General features: G+C 37.1%; 1 protein-coding gene across 1 annotated transcript in view; it reads right to left on the bottom strand.

Moving 5' to 3' along the window:
- DNAH11 (dynein axonemal heavy chain 11) overlaps window positions 1–24,376 on the bottom strand; it is a 281,146-nt gene that overhangs the window by 240,476 nt on the left and 16,294 nt on the right. The window contains 3 exon segments of the mRNA XM_032483875.1: window positions 3,438–3,554; window positions 18,501–18,668; window positions 19,972–20,205. Coding sequence (XP_032339766.1) covers window positions 3,438–3,554; window positions 18,501–18,668; window positions 19,972–20,205 — 519 coding nt within the window.

Here is a 24,376-nt window from a genome sequence, read left to right on the forward strand (position 1 = left end):
ATACACATTTTGTATAAGCAGTTTATACAGAGTGCTGCCTGGTGCCAGGTACTATATATTAAGGGCGTTAAAAATGCTGTCATTCTCACATGCTTCAGATAAGGAAACTGAGTTACGAGGAGTGGATAACTTGAGCCAGTTTTCACAGCTGGGGGCAGAGCTTGGCATTTGACCTTGACCCTGGGCAATCTGGCACCCGAGTCCCTGCCCCCCTGTGTGAACTCTCACCAGGCAAGGGGCCACTTAAAACTGTTACTTGGTTATTTACCTACTCTGTGTGGGCCTCCAAAAAAAGTGAGTTACTAGGACTGTTATATTTTCTTTGAAATAAAAGGAGGTATGTCCTCAAAATAACAACCACCAAGGTGGCAGAAAACCACACACCCAGGTTTGTGCCTTGTTAGCAGTGTGACACAGCAGAGATGGAGCTCTGCTCTTCTTTTAGGGAACTCAAAGGTGTTCCCCCAAATTTGTTCTTTAAAGAACAGCTTCATTGTCAGCATTTCCATAAACCACATTCAATGGGAAAAAAAAAAGTCAACACAGTGAAAGAATCATACAAACTAAAATGTAAATCTAACCCTATCTTAGAGGCCAGTTTAGACAAACACATGCTGGCTTTTTTTCTGGTAACACCCATTATACCTACCGCAGAAACTACTAAGTGTTTTTTGATCTGCTTGGTTAGCTGCTGCCGAATGAAATGCAAATTGCTAACTCTCTTCTTACAGCCCCTGTTTTGTCAAGTTTGTACTTGATGTTAACATTCTAAACACTTCCTCATCGATTTCACAAAGACATGGCCTGCAACTACAGTAGGGAAACACATTTCACAACATTCTCTTTCACACACTTATCACGTTGTCCACAACGGAAATGGTACCAGGAGTTTCCTGGTTCCATCTCAACTTGCCTACCTGATATGCTTAGTGGGACTGAACCCCCAGTGTCAATGAGGAAAGACAGAGAGAAAATATTCTTTGTGGAGGCTGTAAAGCCAGAAAGTAGTAGTAAGAAAAGTCTTAACCTTTTAAGCAGTATACATTACCCTAATTTTCTGACATCACAGATATAAAAAAATAAAATTACCCTCCAGGATGAGAATAAAGGTCATTTGAACTTCTGGTTTCCTTGTCATAGTGGAACTAAGAGCTATTTTATGAAGAGTATAGACACTGTCCTTCATATCAGGCACTGTCCTTCACTGACTCCCACTATGTGCTTCTTTCCTAAATATCCCGTTTGAGATCTGTAAGGTTTACCTTGATTGTCTTCTACGCCTCAGTTTCCTTATATAATAGGGCTTCTCAAAATGCTGTTGCCACTGCTCAAAGTAGTACGTATTTTTATCCTTCCTAGGTTTGTCTCTTTCAAAGACTGTTTCCATCTGTTGCCACCCTAACCACATACATTAACAATCTTATAGTTTTCAACTATATCATCTGAAGACTTTTCAAAAAGTTTATCTTACACACGTCAGTCTACCTTCATGTAGAGACATGGTAAATTTTAGAAAGCCATTCGTTAGTATTTTGTTTTGCTTTAAATTTTATCAAGAGCCAACCCTCTAGGATCGGAAGCACAGTTTTACTCTGTTGGGTTCCAGTGCCCTTCCTGGTCAGGTCTTTGCAAGAACAGATACTGAATTGCAGTCTTCAAAGAAGCATCTGCAAGTACGTATTCTCAGGGACACAACAGTAAATGGTTAAAGTTCATGATCCTATACCTATGGTAGAAATCATCTTTTCCCTAAATACACAACCCTGTAATTTTCCCTTCTGCCACAATTCTTGCTGCATTTATTCTTCATCTGTGTGTCCTCTCAGTATGTTGATCACCAGTCAGTCCTAATGTCGAGCAGTTATTAAGAGCCTGTTTCATATAAGGCACTGTGGAAGGTGATCTAAATATAACGATGACTCTTAAGATGATGTCTTGCCTCTGGAGAACTAACAAGGGCTGCATCTCGTGTTATATTTTTCAGCAGACCAGGTATAAATATGTGGGAAGTTAAGGAAAAAAATAGTTAACAATAAAAAGATAAAACCGTTTAGAAAAAAGTAACTGGCATGTATCAAATCCCTATTAATGGCTATGAGGAGGGAAAGGAGATTTGAATTAGAAAAGGGCCCCTGTAACTGAGATTTCACTCCACACTCATTCTTGCAGTTATTTCTAAAAGCGTGGAAGTAGGTCCAGTAACAGAGAATATGACAGACTACTATGTAGCCATTAAAAATAACATTGCTGAATTCTGTTACAGAAACCAGAAAAATACGATTCACTGCTATGTGAAAAGGTTACAAAAAAATGACAAGGATCAGAATATGTCATTTTCCTCAAAGAGAAATACGCATGCAAATCCAGTCAAAGAAAAGGAGCAGCAATATTAAATACAAGAGCAATTTCCGAGAGACGGGATTACAGGTGGTGTATACAGGCTATCCAACTCAGCTGGCAGCAACTCGATTTCATCCCAAGATTCTTAAAAGAGAACTATTTGACCCTCGGGATTTCTTTGTGCTAAAAACCCTTGACAGGGGCAGAAGACACTGGATTTGATCAATTCATCTGACCATTTGATCAATTCATCTGAATTTTAAGGTCAAAATCAAACAAGTATCTTGGATAAAGTCTTTATTTTGCACTGCCATCTTCAGTGCCCGTGATTCTCTAGCTGTGTTTTTCAGAAACCAAGGGCTCTCTCCTCTTCGGGGATGTCATCTAAGTTTACACTCAACTTGGAATCTCTTCTTTGACAAGGAAGTCAATCCCCCACGTTATCAGTTTTCCACGTGGGAGGACTGTCAAGATGCTTTTCTTATATGCAACTATTCATACAGACACATTGTATTTCATCAATTCTATGACAAACATTCTTTCATATCTTAACACCTCTGAAATGGAAGTATGTGATATAATCAATGGCGTCGTAAATTTGGGGGCAGTATTTTCCTTTATTGATAAACAGTGGTGTGCCTGATAATCAATGGTGTCATGCTTGATGAAATACAGTGTATTAATTCCTATTTGTTTCAGTCAGAGTCAAAGTGGGCAGGTGAACCCAACATATGAAGACAGTGGCAAAGAAAAGATACACTTGAATTAACAGATATTTTCCACTTTTCATTGTGGTTTAATTTTGAATCAACATTTCACAGCCTCTGCCAAACTTGCTCTAATGGTAACAAAAGCTAAAACACTGAATTCAAGAAAAGATCAATGGTTCAATGTCCTAAAACTGACCTTGTCCAAAGTAAACTTCATTACTCAGTAGTGCACTATTCAAAGTTTATGGTTCAGTGAGCTGGATATGAAGAGAATATGACTAGTTAATAGTTCACCTGGATCAGAAAGGAATGTGTTCACTCCTCTCATCTCACAGTCTAAATCATTCACTAGTAGAACACTTTTCTGACAGCTTCTTCAGAACTAACCTTAAACGTAGCTTCTAAACCATTGCAGTTAACGAAAGCTTCACAAAGAATTGTCCCGAGCCTTCTGTCAAAATCCAAAGTTTTGGACTTGAAGATGACATAATCACTTTCAAATTCCTATGAAATTCAAGGTAAAAATATTAGTTGACGGGACAGAATCCAAGAGCGAAAATATCAATCACATAGGTGTGACACCTCTTTCTGTCTCTCTGAGTGAACTTATTTTTCAAAGCAGGATTCCAGGAAAGACCAAGAAAGAGCTGTACCTGAGTGACCGTTCAAGTGGCAGCCTTACCGGAGCACCGAATAATCAGCACATCAACTCGTGTTCCCACAGGTCTCCCTGCCTCAGACCCCAACATCAGTACTCTGGCCTTCTCCATTCTACTTTGATTATAAATTAAAAAGCAAACCTCTTCATAAAAGAAAAAGGGAAAAAATAACCCAGTAACTTATATTATATATATTATAACTTTAGTATCTCTATCAGTTTAAATAGGATGTTTTTTGTTTTGGTTTTCAGGGAGCAGAAAACCTACCAGAAGACAAGTGCGAACTAAAACCCACAGGTCTGTATTAAAGCATCATTAGCGATACAGACAAAACACACTACTCTTCACATTTTCCCAGTTTCTTATTAATACGCAGTTAACAACCCCCAGTTTCCTCCAAATACATAGCCACCCACTCCCATAATTAGAAAGAATGAAACAGTGAAAGAGTAACTGTCATCTGCATAGCATTACAACACACAGAAGTCCCAGAAATTCACAAACACTTTGGGCTTCCCAGTCATACCGCCCCTGGAGTATGTGCCACACATATAACCTAATGAAGCCCTTTGTTACCTCCATGAACTGAGCCTCCAACTATTAATCATAATGCAGTAATAATAACAATAACAACCGCTAACATGTATTCAATCCTGTTCTAAATACTTTACCTCATCAACTCAATTCTAACAACATTTGATGTAGGTACTTTTTTTTTTTTTTTCCATTTTGTAGGTGACAAAATAAACTCAGAGAAGTCAAATTAATGCCCACAGTCATACCCCTAGTTAATGCAGGGTCAGAATTTAAATCTCGGTAACTTGGCTCCAGAGGTCACACTCCAACCACGATTTTGTATGTGTCCACGATGCTTCTATGTTATGATGAAGGAATGCACCTTATCCTGATTTAACACAAAATGAGAAACGGAGCATAACGGCAGAAATTCTAGAGCACTCTGTTATATACTGAAATGCCCTAATTACTATCAAGAGAAAGTCTCTGCTTCTGAATCAGAGCTAAACATTCTCTTCATTCAAGGATTACTGACTTTTAAAAGTAAACACAACTTCCCAACAAGTTGTGACAAGCCTAGCTTACCCCTCCTCCCAGTGCGGCAACAAAGAACATACAACTTCAGATTCCCAAACACTGTTTGAACAACTAGCAAGTAAGTAACAAACCAGAGAGGGAACAAAGGCTAATTTCCATAACTGTACCTCTACCAAACTCTCTTTTCTGTCACTCAACCTGAATTCCAAGCTGCTGACGGTACCTCTCCCCTAGGAAGTCCTGCAGAAACTCAAATTCATCGTGTACAAATCTGGACTAGCCACCTTCTCTACAAAGCCACTCCTCTTTCTTAAAACCCAACAGAAACTATGGTAATCTCCTTACTTCTTCCTCTCTTGGTCAAGTGCTATCCATCTTTTCTTCTAATGACCTGATTTCCTTCTCTCCAGGTATCACCCTGATCAGAATCACCATTACCTCTCCCTTTTCCCTCTCAATACAATTTTTTGATAATTCCTTTCTTTTTGCCTACTCTTCACCTGCTTCCTTTCTATTCTCTTTTCAGTTCTATTCATCTTTCAGTTATTTTCTCAATTTCCTTTCCAGCACTCTGAGAAGAGGCTTCACACAAATGCTCCCAAAGCACTCGGTACTTTTCCTAACCTAGCACTGAGCACACTGTATAAATGCCTCCCTGTTTTCTCCCCAGGATTTTGACCTATGAGTTTAATACCTATGTTTATTTTTTTCCACAGTGACATAAGCAACATTTAATGGGGTTCCCAGAACATAGCTATTTTCAATAAATTTTACTGAAGAATAAATAATATACTAGTATTATACATAAATCATTAAAGTTTTTCAACATACTAAAAACTGTAAAATTGCCCTTATTAGTGACATAAGAAAGCACTGCAGTTTTAACTAGATAAATGCTGTGGTTTAACTTAGCTCCTAAAAGGTACACAAGCTGCTGTGTGAAGAATAGACCCTAACAGAGCCAAGACAATGGCAGAGGGAGCAACTTAGGAGCAAATGCAATCACCCAGTTCTGGGAAACCTTCAAGACACTGATGAAAGAAACTGAAGATGACACAACAGGTGGAAAGATAAACCATCTTTTGTTTTGTGTTCATGGATTGGGAGAATATTAAGATGACCATACTACCCAAGGTGATCTACAGATTCGATGCAATTCCTATCAAAATACCAATTGTATTTTTCATAGAAGTAGAAAAAAACAGTTTTATGCGAACTTTTTAAAAGAATGACATTTAATGTACTTATTTATATTGCTCTAGATATTATATTATTTCATTATATATACATCAGTTATCACTGTCTAATGTTGCCATCTTTCACCAGTTCAAGAGAAGTATAAAGTTTTGCCTCCCACAACCAATGAGTCAAGGAAGAAATTACCTGAGAAAATAAGAATAACTTGAGACAACTGGAAAAATCTTCAACATATCCAAACTTAAGAAATGCCACGGAAGCCGTATTGAGAGGGAAAATTTATCACTGTAAACACATGCATTAAAAAAGGAAGGATCTCAAATGAATAACCTAACTTGACACCCTAGAGGAGTTGAAAAAGAGCAAACAAATTCCAAAGCTAGCAGATGGATGGGAAAAAAAATCAAGATTAGAGTGGAGATAAATAGAAGAGACAAAAGGAAAACAAAAGAGAAAATTAACAAGCCAAAAGTTTGTTCTTTGAAAGAAAAAAAAAAAGAAACTGACATTTAGCTAGATTGACTAAGGAAAAGAGAAACTCAGATTCCTGAAATGAAAGCTGGGACATTACTACCAATTTTACAGAAATAAAAAGGATTATAAAAGTGTACTATCAGCAACAGTGCACCAAACTGTGTAACACAGATGATATGGACAAATTCGTAGAAACACACAACCTACCATGACTGAATAATGAAGAAACAGAAAAACTGAATAGGCCTATAACTAGCAAGGAGATTGAATAAGTTGTCAAAAACCTTCTAACAATAACAAAAAAGCCTAAGACCAGATGGCTTACTGACGAATGCCACCAAACATTTAAAGAAGAATTAACACCAAGCCCTTCTCAAACTCTTCTAAAAATTGAAGACAAAATACTTCCTAACATCCTATGAGGCAAAGCCAGACAAAGGCATTACAAGAAAACTACAGACCAGTATTCCTTATAAACAAACACTCTCAACAGAAACTAGCAAACAGAATCCAGCAGTATATTAAAAAGATTATATCCCATGACCAAGTAGATTTATTCCCAGAATGTAAGCACAGCTAATAGACTACATTAATAGAATGAAGGAAAAAGACCATGTGATCATCTCAACTGATGCAGGGAAAAAAGGAAAAAATTGAACACCCTTTAATGATAAAAAAAAAAATACTCAATAAACTAGGAATAGAAGGAAACGTCCTCAACATGATAAAGGCCATCTATGAAAAAACCACAGTTAGCATCATACTCAATGGTCAAAGACTAAAATTCTTCCCCGAAGATCAGGAAAAAAACAAGCATGTCCCACTGTCACCACTTTTATTCAACACAACGTTGGAAGCACCAGGCAGAATCAATGACATGAGAAAAAGAAACAGAACTCATCCAAATTGGAAAGGAAGAAGTAAAATTATCTCTATTAATAGATGACATGATTTATATATATAAAACCCTAAAGATTCTGCACGAAAAAATTATTAGAGGTCAAAGTTGCAGGCTCAAAATCAACATGCAAAAAAATCAGAACAACACTGGATCCTCACCTTAGAAAATAAACAAAAATTAACTCAAAATGTATGAAAGACCTAAATCTAAGAGTTAAAAGTATTAAAAAAAAAAAAAAACTCTTAGAAGAAAATACTGGAGAAATCTTCATGACACTGGATTTGGCAATCATTTCTTAGACATGACACTGAAAGTACAGGCAACAAAAGTAAAGAGTTCCTCAAAATTAGAAACTTTTGGGTATCAAAGGACAATACCTCTAGAGTGAAGAAAAAAAAAAAAACCCACAGAATGGAAGAAGGTATTTTCAAATCATATATCTGATAAGCAATTGATGTCCACAATATATAAGGAATTCCTACAACTCAATAACAAAAGAACTCAATTCAAAAATGACCAGAATAAATAAAATCCATGAAAATACAAAGGAAAATTACCAAACCACAAAAGGAAGAAGAAAGGAACAAAGAGGATATACCAATTCAACTGCAAAGATAAGTTCAAAATGGCAATAAACACACATCTATCATTAATTACTGTAAATGTTAATGGACTAAATGCTCCAGTCAAAAGACATAGAGTGGCAGACTGGATAATAAAGCAAGAACCTTCAATATGCTGCATACAAGAGACCCACTTTAGGGAGAAGGACACATATAGATTGAGAGTGAAAGGATGGAAAAGGATATTCCATGCAAATGGAAAAGCCAAAAAAGCAGGTGTTGCAGTACTGATTTCAGACAAAATAGACTTTAAAACAAAGGCCATAAAGAAAGATAAAGAAGGACATTTTATAATAACTAAAGGAGTGATACAAGATGAGGATATTACACTCGTGAATATATATGCACCCAATATAGGAGCACCTAAGTACATACAAGAATTACTAACAGAGATAAAGGGGGATATTGATGGGAATACAATCATAGTTGGAGATTTTAACACTGCATTAACATCACTAGACAGATCTTCCAGACAGAAAATAAACAAGGCAACAGAGAAATTAAATACTACAATAGAAAAACTAGATTTGGTGGATATTTTCAGAGCATTACACCCCCAAAAACTAGGATATACATTCTTTTCAAGTGCACATGGAACATTTTCCAGGATCGATCACGTACTTGGGCACAAAAGAAACCTCAACAATTTTAAGAAGATAGAAACTATCTCAAGTATCTTTACTGACCACAATGCCATGAAACTGGAAATCAACAACAGAGAAACAATGGAGAAAAAAAGGAAAGCATGGAGATTAAACAGTATGTTATTGAAAAAACAATGGATCAATGAGGAAATCAAAGCTGAAATTAAAAAATACCTTGAGACAAATGATAATGAAAGCACAACCACTCAAAACCTATGGGACACAGCAAAGGCAGTGCTAAGAGGGAAGTTTATAGAGATACAGGCCTTCCTCAAAAAAGAAGAACAATCTCAAATAAACAATTTAGCCCACCACCTGAATGAATTAGAAAAAGAAGAACAAAAAGCCCCAAAAAGCAGCAGAAGGAAGGAAATAATAAAGATCAGAGGGGAATTAAATACAATAGAGATTAACAAGACCATAGAAAAAATCAACCAAACCAAAAGCTGGTTTTTTGAAAAAGTAAATAAAATCAACAAACCTCTGGCCAAACTCACAAAGAAGAAAAAAGAGAGAGCACAAATTAGCAAAATAAGAAAGGAAAATGGAGAAATTACAACAAACAAAATAGAAATACAGAATATCATACGAGAATATTATGAAAAACTATATGGAACCAAACTGGATAACCTAGAGGAGATGGACAAGTTTCTGGAAACATACTGTCCACCAAAACTGAATCAAGAAGAATCTGAACACTTGAACAATCCGATCACTAGAAAGGAAATAGAAATAGCAATTAAAAACCTCCCTACAAATAAAAGTCCAGGACCGGACGGCTTCACCGGGGAATTCTACCAAACATACAAAGAAGAACTCATACCAGTCCTTCTCAAACTCTTCCAGACGATTGAAAAGGAGGGAATACTCCCAAATTCACTCTATGAAGCCACCATTACCCTGATACCAAAACCAGGCAAAGACACTACAAAAAAAGAGAATTATAGGCCAATATCACTGATGAACATAGACGCCAAAATCCTCACCAAAATTTTAGCAAACAGAATCCAACAACACATAAAAAAGATTATACATCATGACCAAGTGGGGTTCATCCCAGGGACACAAGGCTGGTTCAACATACGCAAATCAATCAATGTAATACATCACATCAACAAGAGAAAGGACAAAAACCACATGATCATCTCAATCGATGCAGAAAAAGCATTTGATAAAATTCAACACCCATTTATGATAAAAACTCTCGCCAAAGTGGGTATAGAGGGAACATATCTCAACATAATAAAAGCTATATATGACAAACCTACAGCCAGCATAGTACTCAACGGTGAAAAACTCAAAAGCTTCCCACTAAAATCTGGGACAAGACAAGGATGCCCACTATCACCACTCCTATTCAACATAGTCTTGGAAGTCCTAGCCACAGCAGTCAGGCAAGAGAAAGAAATAAAAGGGATCCAAATTGGAAAAGAAGAGGTAAAAGTGTCATTATATGCTGATGACATGTTACTATATATAGAAAACCCTAAAAGGTCCACACAAAAGCTACTAGAGCTGATTGAAGAATTCAGCAAGGTAGCAGGTTACAAAATTAACGTTCAAAAATCAGTTGCATTTCTTTACACTAACGATAAATCAACAGAAGAAGAAAGTAAAGAAACAATCCCCTTTAAAATAGCACCCAAAGTAATAAAATATCTGGGAATAAATCTAACCAAGGAGGTGAAAGAATTATACACAGAAAACTATAAACCATTGATGAAGGAAATTAAAGAAGACTTTAAAAAATGGAAAGATATTCCATGCTCTTGGATTGGAAGAATCAATATTGTTAAAATGGTCACACTGCCCAAGGCAATCTACAAATTTAATGCAATCCCTATCCAATTACCCAGGACATATTTCACAGAACTAGAACAAATCATAATAAAATTCATATGGAACCATCAAAGACCTAGAATTGCCAAAGCATTACTGAAGAGAAAGAAAGAGGCTGGAGGAATAACTCTCCCAGACTTCAGATAATACTATAGAGCTACAGTCATCAAGACAGCATGGTATTGGTACCAAAACAGACATATAGACCAATGGAACAGAATAGAGAGCCCAGAAATGAACCCACAAACTTTTGGTCAACTCATCTTCAACAAAGGAGGCAAGAATATACAATGGAATAAAGACAGTCTCTTCAGCAAATGGTGTTGGGAAAACTGGACAGCAGCATGTAAAACAATGAAGCTAGAACACTCCCTTACACCATAGACAAAAATCAACTCAAAATGGATTAAAGACTTAAACATAAGACAAGATACAATAAACCTCCTAGAGGAAAACATAGGCAAAACATTATCTGACATACATTTCAAAAATTTTCTCCTAGAAGAAATAAAAGCAAGAATAAACAAATGGGACCTAATGAAACTTACAAGCTTCTGCACAGCAAAGGAAACCAGAAGTAAAACAAGAAGAAAACCTACGGAATGGGAGAAAATTTTTGCAAGTGAAACCGACAAAGGCTTGATCTCCAGAATATATAAGCAGCTCATACGACTCAATAAGAAAAAAATAAACAACCCAATCCAAAAATGGGCAGAAGACCTAAACAAGCAATTCTCCAAGGAAGACATACAAATGATCAAAAAGCACATGAAAAAATGCTCAATATCATTAATTATCAGAGAAATGCAAATCAAAACTACAATGAGGTATCACCTCACACCAGTCAGAATGGCCGTCATTCAAAAATCCACGAATGACAAATGCTGGAGACGCTGTGGAGAAAGGGGAACCCTCCTACACTGCTGGTGGGAATGCAGTTTGGTGCAGCCACTATGGAAAACAGTGTGGAGATTCCTCAAAAGACTAGGAATAGACTTACCATATGACCCAGGAATCCCACTCCTGGGCTTGTATCCAGAAGGAAATCTACTTCAGGATGACACCTGCACCCCAATGTTCATAGCAGCACTATTTACAATAGCCAAAACATGGAAACAGCCTAAATGTCCATCAACAGGTGACTGGATAAAGAAGAAGTGGTATATTTATACAATGGAATACTACTCAGCCATAAAAACCGACAACATAATGCCATTTGCAGCAACATGGATGCTCCTGGAGAATGTCATTCTAAGTGAAGTAAGCCAGAAAGAGAAAGAAAAATACCATATGAGATCGCTCATATGTGGAATCTAAAAAACAAAAACAAAAACAAAAACAAACAAACAAAAACAAAGCGTAAATACAGGACAGAAATAGACTCACAGACAGAGAATACAGACTTGTGGTTACCAGGGGGTGGAGGGTGGGAAGGGATAGACTGGGATTTCAAAATTGTAGAATAGATAAACAAGATTACACTGTATAGCACAGGGAAATACACACAAAATGTTATGATAACTCACAGAGAAAAAAATGTGACAATAAGTGTGTATATGTCCATGAATGACTGAAAAATTGTGCTGAACACTGGAATTTGACACAACATTGTAAAATGATTATAAATCAATAAAAATGTTAAAAAAAAATGACCAGAAGACTCGAACAGACATTTCTCTAAAGACAAAAATGGGCAATAAACACATGAAAGATGATCAACATCACTAATCATTAGGGAAATGCAAATCAAACCACAATGAAACATTACTTCACAGACATTAGTATGGCTGTTACTCAAAATAATGAAAAATAACAAGTGTTAATGAGGGTGTGGTGACATGGGAATTGTTCTTCGTTGCTGGGGGAAGACAAAATGGTTCAACCACCATGGAAAACAGTTTAGAAATTCCTCAACCACTATGGAAAACAGTTTAGCAATTCTGTTATTCCTTAAACATAGAATTGCTATATGATCCAGCAAGTCTAATCCTAGGTATGTACCCCCAAAAATTGACAGCAGGGACTCAAACAGATATCTGTACATTGATATTCACAGCATCATTATTCATAATAGCCAAAAGGTGGAAACAACCCATGCATCCATCAATAAATGAATAAATAAAATACAGTATACACACATGTACTAGATTATTTAACCTTAAAAAAGAATGAAATTCTGACATATGTTACAGTATGGATGAACCTTAAAGACATTATGCTAAATGAAGTAAGCCACACACAAAAGATAAATATTGCTTGAGTCCACTTAAATGAGGCACCGAAAATAAACAAATTCAGAGAGAAAGAAGAATAGAGCTTACTGGAGAGAGGGAGAGTAATCATTCAATAGGCACCGTGTTTTGGTTTGGGATGATAAAAAAATTCTGGAAGTGGACAGTGATGGTTGTGCAATATTGTGAATATACTTAATGCCACTGAACTGTACACTTACAAATGGTTTAAATGCTAAATTTTACGTAAAATATATTTTATCACGTTTTTTTAAAAGAAAAAAAACCTTACCTACACTTTGGCCCCTCTACTCTCTTCCATTTATAATGTAATGGTCTTAAATATTTTCTGTACATACATTTAGAACTGCAATGTTATAATTTTTGCTTCTACCATCAAACAATTTAGAGAACTCAAGAGCAGAAGCAGTCTATTGCATTTATACCTATTTTTGCTTACCAAATTCTTCATGGTGCTTCAAGGTTCCTTCTTTTATTATTTCCTTTCTGTACTGAGAACTTCCTTTAGCCATTCTTTTAGGGTCAGTCTACTGGCAACAAATTCTCTTAGTTATATTTCATCTGAGAATTTGATTTCCCCTTTATTCTTGAAAGGCACTTTTCACTGGGTAAAGAACTCCAAGTTAACAGTTCTTCACTTTCAACACTTGAAAAATATTTCGTCATTTCTTTCTGGCCTTCATGATTTCTGATAAGAAATCCACTGTCATTCAAATCATTTTCTCCTTAGGTAAGTTGTCCTCTCACCACTTTCAAGATTTTTTACCTTCAGTTTTCCGAAGTTTAATTATACTGTGTCTTGGCGTAGATTCCTCTGGGCTTAGTTTTCTGCTACTGATTTCTAATTTCCTCTTGAATATGTAGATTTATGTCTCTTGCTAAATTTAGGAAGTTTCCAGCTATTTCTTTGAGACTTTCAGCTTCATGATCTTTCTCTTCTCGTTCTGCAACTTTGATGACACAAACACTAGATCTGTTACAGTCTCAAAGTCTCCGAGGCTCTGTTCATTTTATTTCAGTCTGTGTTCTCCGTTGTTCAGAATGAGTGCTTTATAGTGTCCCATCTTCCAGTTCACCAGTTCTTTTCTGTATCACTCCCTTCTGCCACTGAACACAATCACTGTGCTTTGTACTGTTATTTTTCTCAGGCCTAAAATTCCTATTTTTTATATCTTTTATTTACTTGCTGAGAATTCTTATTTCTTCACTGAGGCTATTTTTCACTTGTTTAAAATATGTTCCTAATTGCTTATTGAAGCATTTTTAACAGAGCTCTTTAAAACCTTTCTCAGGTAATTCTAACATCTGTTATCCCAATGTTGGTATGTATTAGTAATCTCTTTTTGTTCAGTTGAGATCTTCCTGGTTCTTGGTATAAATGATTTCCTACTGAAATGGATATTTTCATATTACGTTTCATATTATGACGCTTTGGATCTTATTCAAACCACAAGTTTTTGCTGGTTTTCTCTGACACTGCTCTGGTCTCACTAATGTCAGGTGGAGACATACATTAACACCAAAGGGCAGAGAGTTCTGTTATGGTTGGGTGTTCCAGTTCTCCATGTGGTCTCCACAGATGTCACAGTGCTGGTGACCTGGCCACAAGCTGGCCATGGTGAAAGTACTGACTTTCCACTACGCTTCTTCTGACACTACCCTAGGGAGTAAAGGATGCTGCTGGGTGAGGGAAGAAATTCAGGGTTCCAATGTATTCTTCACCAACGTCACAGAGAATAAACTCATGACAGCCCAGCAAGGATGAAAAGCTCAACTCCCTACTTGGCCATCGTGGGTATGGGCACTGGGTGGGGCATCTTGTTACAGACTGGATGGAAGTCTAGTTCCTCATACAGTCTGCTGGCACAGGGGAGGCTAGTGAACAGTTTCTTCTGTGATGTGCGGCTGGACTAGAGAGATTATGGTCTATCTTTCTGTCTTGCTTGGCTGTCCCTCTCTTGAGAGGGATCAGACTTTAATTGGGGCTTTTAATATCTGTGTCCACTGGTGTTTCTAGGTTGCCAGTGTCTTCAAGCTCCAGGTCTGGACTCTTTCAAGCAACAAGAAAACCCAGAGAACTCATCACCTTGTGGTCACATGGGTTTCAAGGTCCCTAGCCGATCTGTCTTCTTTTCACAACTCTCAGAGTCTTCTTATATTTGTTTTATACATAGTGACCAGTGTTGCAGTTGTACTTAGTGAGAGGAATAGGAAAAAATACATCTACTCCATCCTCCCAGAAGCAGAAGTTCCTAAGTAAATTCTTAAACAATGATATCTACTATTTTAAATAACATTTAAAAATAAATAGTACATAAATTCAGTGGAATAATATACAATTCTTTTTAAGAAGTAGATACTACTATTGCAGTGATAGAGATGACTGCCAAAATATATTTAGTGACAATAACTGCCAAAATACATTTAAATAATCTGTAGAGGAGGTAATCTGTACAAAAACAGAACACACACATGTAAGTGCTAGTACATGTGCCAAACATCTCTAACATTATACAAGAAACTCATAATGGTAGATGCCTTTTAGGAGGGAAGATGGAAGACTAGGAAAAACCAGTGGCGTGAGGAGAAGGGGACCAAATTTTTGCATTTTTGCGTATGTTACCTTTCCAAAAGAATAAAAAAGTAATGTTTTTAAATAATAAATTTTACCCTGAAAAATAAGCAGGGAAGACATGAAAAATCCTGCAGATGACTAATAAGAAATTTATATAGCTAAAATTTTAAAATGCTACATATAGTAGTAGCCAAAGAATTAATAAATAGTTCAGTAGACTACAACAGAACAGAGGACTAATTGTAGGAACTGGAATATAAGCTAGTATAGACTGGCTAAATAACTACTTTGAAAATGAATTTTAAATCCTGGAGTAATGGCAGGCTAAGTGCCTGGATCAACCTGCCTACTAAAAACAAGGAGCAACAAGGAAAATAGACACAGCACCTTGGACCATGCGACCTCAGGGCAAAGGTCCTCAGGTGAGTTCCTCCAGTCGCCCCCGATGAACTTATTCCCTTAATTTCAGTGAGGACGCAAGGAGGGAGACAAACACTTAAAAGCGACAAGAGTGCTAGGTTGAGAGTTCTGGGTTGGAATCGCTGTTCCTCCCTGGGAACTGTGTCACCTCAGGTAATTTACTGAACCTCACTTGCCTGGGCAGTCACTCCCAGGGTTATACCAAGAATTAAGCAAGAATGCATATAAAGGTTTGACACGATGCCTGGTACTCAGCGCTTGCTCAGTAAACATAATGGACTCTCTTGATTAACAGAGACTAAGTAGAGCCAAAGAGTTACTCTCGAGAATAGCCACCATCCTTGCTCAGGTGTCTGGGGAACTTCATTTAACCAAGCAGCATCTCAAAATGTCAGCAAAAGCCAAGCTGCTGAGCCTCACATCACCTGCCCAGCGGTTAAACACAAACAATGAAGAGAGCAAGTCTCTTACCAAGTTCGGTATTATCATCCAACACTGTTGTCTATATTCATTATGGCAAACTTGCTAAGAGACTAGAACTTAATGATTCCAATCACTAAAAAGAAAGGATAACTATGCAATGTGACAGAGGTGCTAATTATCACCACAGTGGCTATTAAAATATATAAACATGTCAATTTAACATGTTGTACACCTTAAATATGCGCAATGTTACATGTTACAATTAAATAAATAAGAAAGCAAGTCTCTCCCCACAATTTTCTAGATCTCAAACAGTCCCACAGGAAGATGTCAAATCAAGTACCTAAAGTCATCTTTCTATTCAGTATTAATAACAGAGAAATCCAAGAACTTTTTTATAGACACACCTGAGAAAATCAACACCTTCTGTAACTGGACCACAGTGGCAGTAAAGGCTCACACTAGTAAAGGCTAACAGCCTGAATGATAAGCTTGACATTAACAAAGAGAGAAATAAATAATAGCATTTCCAAAAGCAAATTACCAGTCATTGCTTCTTTAATTGCCTGCAACATATTTAAACCATTCCTATACCAAAGTACAGGAAGGCTGATCATGATACACACAACTGTCACTACTAGCACTTTCAAGGGGGGGTTGGGGACACACAAGGGTGTACACAGAGGGACGGCAAGGGCACAGGAGTGGGTGTGCATCATGTGGATACACCTGTATGAATACACAAGTTTGGAAGTAGTTTGCTAAAATTATGTCTCCTAAAAATTACCAGCCGATCTCATCATAAAAACCAGGACACAATGAACTCAGCTCAAAGGCCCGCAAATGAACAGCTTATAAAGCAAAAAAAAAAAAAGTATCATCATTGCAGTATTTTGAGCAACATGCCATAAGCACATCAATAAAGTGAACTTTTAGTTAATTCACATTTTGATTTCAGAAAACAGACAAAGAGCTTCGAGATTATACTCTAAGGTAACACGATCAGATAGGAGGATGAAGGGGAAATTCAAGGGCAGGTTATTGATTTCTCCCACCCAGACCTGGAGATCAGAAGTAAGCCTTGTCCATTTTATTTGCAAAATAAACAAGGCTCCAAAACACTAAACATAAATACCAAGCAGACAGGTATGTCTAGAGCAAATGAGTTTGTTATTCCATGTTTGTGACTGTGCAGCTTTGGGGCAGACACAGGGATAAATTCAGCATCTTTGGCATTGCCAGGGGAGCAGCATCAGCTAAACCTGGCCATGCTCTCTGACTCTGGCACTGACAACCTGCCAGGATTTGTAATCGTCAGCATATCAAAACTCTCCTGTAACTCAAATGCACTCAAGGGTCTTATTCATGCTGGGTCTCACACTGATCCACTCAGTTGTTCAGAATCTAATCCAAGCTCCAACGAAGATTCCCATTTGGTCCACGTTCACTGAATGCTCGCCAGGTGCCAGACATCTTACCAGGCTCTGGGGATGAGCTCAGGCTATTCGTCACCACAGATCTAGGTTTCTCCTACTCCTCCACAAATCAGCAGGACACACGATGGCCATGTCTTTCTGACCATTAATTCCATTTCCCCAAAGCTGACAATAGCTTACAGGGACTAAGTTTGCTGACCTGGTCCTTGCAAAGCTAACATACTGTCCTTACACATTTTAAAGAGTTGACTATTTGGCCAACTATAAACATAATAGAGAATAAATTAACATTCCCTAGAAAACAAGGAGGATGAGAGCGCATCATCTTTTTGTACCTGGGCTGTGTCACAGCAGACCACTAAAAGAAAGACTTTATCCTCGATCTGCAGGGATGCTCACAGGTAACTCCCTGGCTCCTAACATGCTGGCAGTGCCAGAAAACAGAAGCAGCTTAAATCTAAAAGCTTCCCTCTTATACTGAGATTGAAAATATGAAATTATAAATAGCTTTAAATAATAAAAAAGAGACAACACACATGTTAATAATCCATGTAATGAATAAGATGAAACCAAATGCTCAGTTAGATGAAAAATTTACCTAGTGATTTTTGAAAAAAGGCTAAAATAAAACACAAGTTACATAATGATCAGATCAAAGTAAGTTAATAAGGAAAGTTCTTTTTCAATATACATAAACGAAAAACAAATCCAGCTGGAGGTCCACTATTTTATTAGAAAAAGTTATAAATGTTCTAAACTGAAAACGCAAAGGCCTAACTTCTGGTCCCTCATTTACCACACTAAGTAGATGAGAGACTCCAGGCAAGTCATTTCACCCTTTTTATCCTTCAGAGGTTGGTCCAGAGGGTACCTAGTATCACTGTGACATATTGTCCCTCCCAGCTGTAAAACCATAAGATGCTATGAAATGAAAATGCAAACATACAATATTACCATGTTATTGTCATCACATGCGTCATAGGCGCTCTGTTTAAAAAGTTTACAGAGTTCCATAAATTCTTCACTCATCTCATGGATTTGTCCATTTAAAATTGCTCCCTTGGTACCACCAAATTCAAGTCTGTCCAGCTTCTCAAATTCCAACATGGTGACAAATATATCCTTTGTAAAAACAAAGTACAGTAAAGATCTTTCCACCCTCTTGAGCAGGAAAAGAGTATTTTCAAGTTTCAAAGAAAGAACTTTCTCCAACATTCAAAACTAGGGAGTCAATGGACATTACACAACAGAAAATAAATATTAATGATTTAACCAAAGTAACTGCCTACTTTAAAAGTCACACTCCCATTTCACAGGCACTAAAAATTATCAAACAGGAAACAGCTAACTTACCATAGCTAAACACTTGACTCCCTAATTTCATACCCTTCTAATCATAAGTCAGGTGCCCAGGTGAGATCCAAAACTCATTTTCAGCCACCAACATTGCCAGGAATTGGCTCCAGTATTGAAAAGGAGACGCTTATTGAAAGAGATGGTTATGAAACGGCTATGTAAGTTGCTCTGAGCTAGGCAGTTAGCATCCAAATTTTAAGAGGCATTCAGGTTGCTTAAGTGATGGGAATTTTCAAAACATAAAGCTCTCATTTTGAATGAAATTCAACAAATCTAGCAACAAAAAAGCACAAAGTTGCCAGAAAGAGTTTTATCAAGAAAAGAAGGCAGTTCAAACTAAAAAACCTTAGCCAGTTGACTGTACAAATTGGTGTGTCAGTGTGTTTATGTGTGTGTACTCAGTGTTTGGTTTTCTGGTATTTAAAACATGGATACAGAGCACATGTTTTTGTGCTCTTTTCATCTATTTTCATGAATGATTTTACTATTTTAACAGTATAGTGTATATATTTATACACTAAAAGGTTAAGTGACATTTTGGATTATCAAATAGATTTTCAGGTATGGAATCCCAATAAAAAAACATCAAACACGTCAAGGGAAATAAAACGACTTTTTTTTTTTTTTAAAGCTTTAATTAAGCTCCTGAACTTAATTTTCCAAACCATTTTTTTGTGTGTGTGTTTGCTAATATCCCTTTAAAAAGGGATTATTTTATAGCTTTCTGATTTACAGTTGTCTTCCAGGAACTTAGTAAGTTGTAAATCAAGGGTCCCTGGTACATAAAGAGGTTCACTTACACTCAGTATAATAAAATAATAATAAATGATTTTTTAAAAAGAAGCCAAAGCTTTAAAACCAAACAAAGCTTTGAAACTAAACAAATGAAAGCTTGTACTGTATCTTGACAGCACTGGCCTTTAAGTGCCTGAGAATGACCAAGAAAGGAGATGTCCTACCTCCCATCCAAACAGAATAAACTGTTCCCCTGACTCATACAAAACGCTACAAGTTTTCCTGAATCAACCTAGAGTATGAATAAATAACAAGTCAAATAATGAATGAATACCTCTATTTTCATGACACGGTCAAGAAATTTGTCAAATCTACAAAACACCAGATGAGACTGGAAATCCCATGGTTTCAGCTCCTTACTGCCCACAAAATAGCTTGCCAATCCTTTTCTATAGTTGAAAAAAGAATTTCTGAAAGTCTTTAAGATGTTCACGGCCACCTGCACCTTTTCCAGAGAGTCTTCAATTTCTCCTTTCAAAAGCTCTTCAGGTGAAAGGTAAGCTACTGCCTAGGATTTAATGGAAGGAAACAATAAGAAAATATGTTTCACAGTTTTTAAGTCTGTTTCAATGCATCATTCTATTTATTTTTTCAATGAGCCATTTTCAAATAACAATGTCTACAATTGGGCCAGCAGTGCCGTGAGACAGAAAACAAATTCTACAAATTCAGGCATGGAGGTTTCAATGACATACTTGTAGACACTAGAGAAATCTACAGGAGATGCTACAATTTCTGCAATTATACATTCTAGCCGTGACTAAATTTTTCCTAATCTTCATAGTTACAACAACTGTGTCATCAGAATTTGCATTGGCTATTCCTGGCAGCAAATATTCTGCACAACTGTTTTTTCATATAAAAAAGAAGGGGACATCTATCACACCATGTATTTTAAAAATATGGTCACCTTACCTGACAGCACAGGACCGCTTGCAAAGGTGAGAAAGAGCTGCTGTAATAGGTGAGTATATGCCACGGGCAATTCTTTCAGGCTAGTAAATTTCTTTTTGGGGAGCTTAAGCTCATTATAAGACATAAAATCTAGCTGAGATATAACCTATGAACTAGTTATGAACAGAGGAAATGCAAAGGAGAGACTATTGAAAGAAAACCCAGCAGATCTGTGTAGCACTGGCCTCACTTTCACAGGACCATCACAGAGGTTCCTTCCAGTCCTTTCCTCTCCATATTTGTTGTGAACTCTCAGAACTTCCCTGTTTAGGGACCTCAAGAACCTGTAAGTTCTAATCCTGATACATCTTAACCTCATCTAAATTACAGGTTTAAATTAAATGCCTTTTTCAGTTTCTTAGAATATTGTTACAGAGAAGGGGTGGGAAGGGCAGACTGGGAGTTTGAAATTTGTAGATACTGACAGGCATATGTAGAATAGATAAACAAGATTATACTGTATAGCACAGGGAAATAGATACAAGATCTTGTGGGAGCTCACAGAGAAAAAGAATGTGACAATGAATATATGTATGTTCATGTATAACTAAAAAATTGTGCTCTACACTGGAAATTGATACAACATTGTAAACTGACTATAACTCAATAAAAAATGTTAAAAAAAAAGGAAAATTGTTACAAATCAGTGGAAAAGTCAGGAAAGCCACTTGAGTTCAACTGAGCAGATGAAAGAAACTGTTTTCTCAGTGTAGACATAATATCCCTTCTCCCATTAATGGCTACAGTTTTACATGCAATAAGACTCTGTGCTATAAATTTGGAAAGTAACAAAAAAAAAATCCCTTTAGTGTCTAAAACCCTACCGATTAGTTCCTTCAAGTTCTAGCTCTAGACTCACAACCTGTGCTCCCATTTCTCACTCAGGCTGGATGGGAAATTAACCTCTACCTGAAGGCTGCTAACATCTCACACAGAACAGGGAAGAGACCTACCAGTAATCCCTTAGCAATGTGAGTTGTATAACAGTTTACACATTGGTATGGGCTAGAGATTCCATAGGCCTTTGTGTCTATATGTATTCTTGTTAATAAACATGTCCTCTTAGGAAGCTAGAAAACCTTTAGAGATGACTTCATTACCGTCTGTCTTAGCAGCGCCCTATGACCTAACTACCTACTTGTGAAGTAACTTCCTCTGGGCAAGCCCTCCTTCTATTCACATCTGTGCTTCCTGTCCCACCCTCACATTGATGCGTCAAGCACAGTAACCAACCTTCTGCTCTTAGAGCTCACTGATGAATAAGCCCTCCCAGAACAAGGTTAGAGAACGGAGTACCCTAGATCAGAGCACCCAGTCTATATCCTTTCACTGGGCAGCAGGTTATGTGAGTGAAAAAACCATCAGCAGGGACAGGAGGCCTGGCTGTGACCCAGTCAGGGGCCACTAACTGCATTTGTGACATGAGCTAAGTTGTCTCAGAGGATCTCAGTTGCCTTAAGTGAACCTCAAGATTCTTTTCAGCGCCTACGCTCTGAATTCTTTCCTGCCTCCTAGAGTAGCTCTCTGGAGCACACCCAACCACACCAGCTCTTGCTAGTCTCCCATACTCAAGGGTATCAGCACAAACCAATAAAAAGCCACTGGATTTAGGATAAACTAGTTCCACTTCAGAGGCCTTATAAAGTAAAACAGCACTAACCAGTTTATCAAGAAGCCAATGAATCAATTATCAATTAAGCAATTTATCAATGACAGGATGTTGGTTTGAGGCCTCTCAGCTTTGCTTTTATTTTTGCACGTTTATGGGTTTCTGCTTTTGCTCAATCCTACCACCTCTTCTCCCAGATCAACTTCTCAGACTTAAACTCTTCCTTACCCACGGTCTTAGGAATAAGAATATCCATGAGAGGGAACCAAGGCACAGAACTGACAGAGTGGAGGGCCCAGAGTGATAATGACGCACCTTGAACAGGCAGCAGAGTCCAGACACCAGAGAAGAGAAGCAAGATGTTAAAAAAAAAAAAAAAGGCCATGAACAAAGCTCAATGCGCCATCGTCCAAGGTGGTCAGGTGCTGCCTTTTGTCAAGTCTGGCCTAAATGACTATGTTCATTGTCACTGTCAGAAAACAAATGAGAAGCACATTTGCTTCTAAAAGCAACAAAGGGTGTCTGACCACTACTGGAACACCTAGGAAGATCAGGCAGGTAGTGAAAATGGGTGAAGCAGATCAGGAACAAGAGGGAACCGTGGAGACTGTGGTCACCGGGATAGCATAGCACGTGACCCACCTAGAGGGGTACCCAAAGCTCTAGCAACTGATCGTGACAACAGAGATGGCAGAGCCAATGTAGCAAGATATGACTTTTCAGTGGAGGCTGGGATGCTGGAATTTAAATGAGACCTATTCAATTTAAGCATTAGCAACTTTAAAAAAAATTCAAAATACTACACAAAATAAAAACACTGCATTGGTCTATTGGCCAGACATAGCTGACAGAATGCCAGCTTATGACCTCTGATGTATAACACAGCAAGGGTCCAAATGTTTCATAAACCAACTGAAGTCAATAGAGTCCTAGAAACAAAGTACAGGAAAACTACACGAGGAAATTATTTAAAATATATATAAAATGTGTAACCACACAAATAGTGCAAGGTACAAAATTAAGAAACAATATGGTAATTATATACCCAATGAATCATTGCAATTTTTTTAAAATGGTAATACTCAAAGCTGATAAATTATAGTAAAACTTTTTATACATTGATAATAACAATGTAATTAATAACAGCAATGTAATTAATAACAGCAATGTAATTAATGTAGTATTTTAAAAAGAATTTATAAATATCAAGTATTGTTCAGGAGCTGTGAAAAGACTGTAACCCTTGGCCAACATCAGGAATTTATATTAGGCCAATTAACCAAGTTAAGGAAAAAAGATTTCTGTATAAAGTTGTTTTCTATATGTTGTTTATAATACAGGAGGCTGGAAGCAAACTAAATATCCAACAATAACAAAATCATTTTTCAAGAAGCTAGTAAAAAAAATTATGTATCAAGTGCATAAATATGTGCAAGTTTTGGAGAAAAAAAATTTTGAATGATGAATTTTAGGGTGATAGAACTTCAAGACTATTTCCATGGTTATAAATTTTGTCAATATTTTATAATTATCATAGTAATTAGAAATAAAAGCTTATTTTAAAATATGGAGCACAGCATAATGAGTAAGAACTCTGTAAGCTACAAGCTGGGTGATCTTGAAAACACTATTTATCCCCTGTGGACTTCAGGGTTTTTGTTTTTTTTACTATAAAATGGATCTGATAGTACCTGTATCATAGTGTTGCTAGAGGATTAAATTTGTAGATTTTTGCAAAGGGCTTAGAAGAATCCTGGGAAGTAACAGGAACTATACAGTGCTTGTTCAATAAATATTAAAAATAAATTAGCAAATGACTGAGGGTAGTGGGCGGTGGTGCAGAGTTTAGCTCTTCAGACAATCCAGGTATGAAGGTTGACTCACTGCCTATTTTTGATTCCTAACGTGTTGGGGCAGATATACTACAAAGTCCACTTGGAGAATCTAAGAAATCAGGTCAACAGAACTTTTGGACATAAGCCAGGAACGGTAACTAAGAAACAAGGGAAACGACATTATTTCCTCAGAAGCTTGGCAAATTCTGGACCTCAATACAAAATAGGCTCCAGGAATAATAGGTTTATAGGCTTACAGGGAACCAGGACTCCTCTGAGTC

Source organism: Camelus ferus, chromosome 7, assembly GCF_009834535.1.
Source record: "Camelus ferus isolate YT-003-E chromosome 7, BCGSAC_Cfer_1.0, whole genome shotgun sequence".
In the NCBI taxonomy this organism is placed as follows: domain Eukaryota; kingdom Metazoa; phylum Chordata; class Mammalia; order Artiodactyla; family Camelidae; genus Camelus; species Camelus ferus.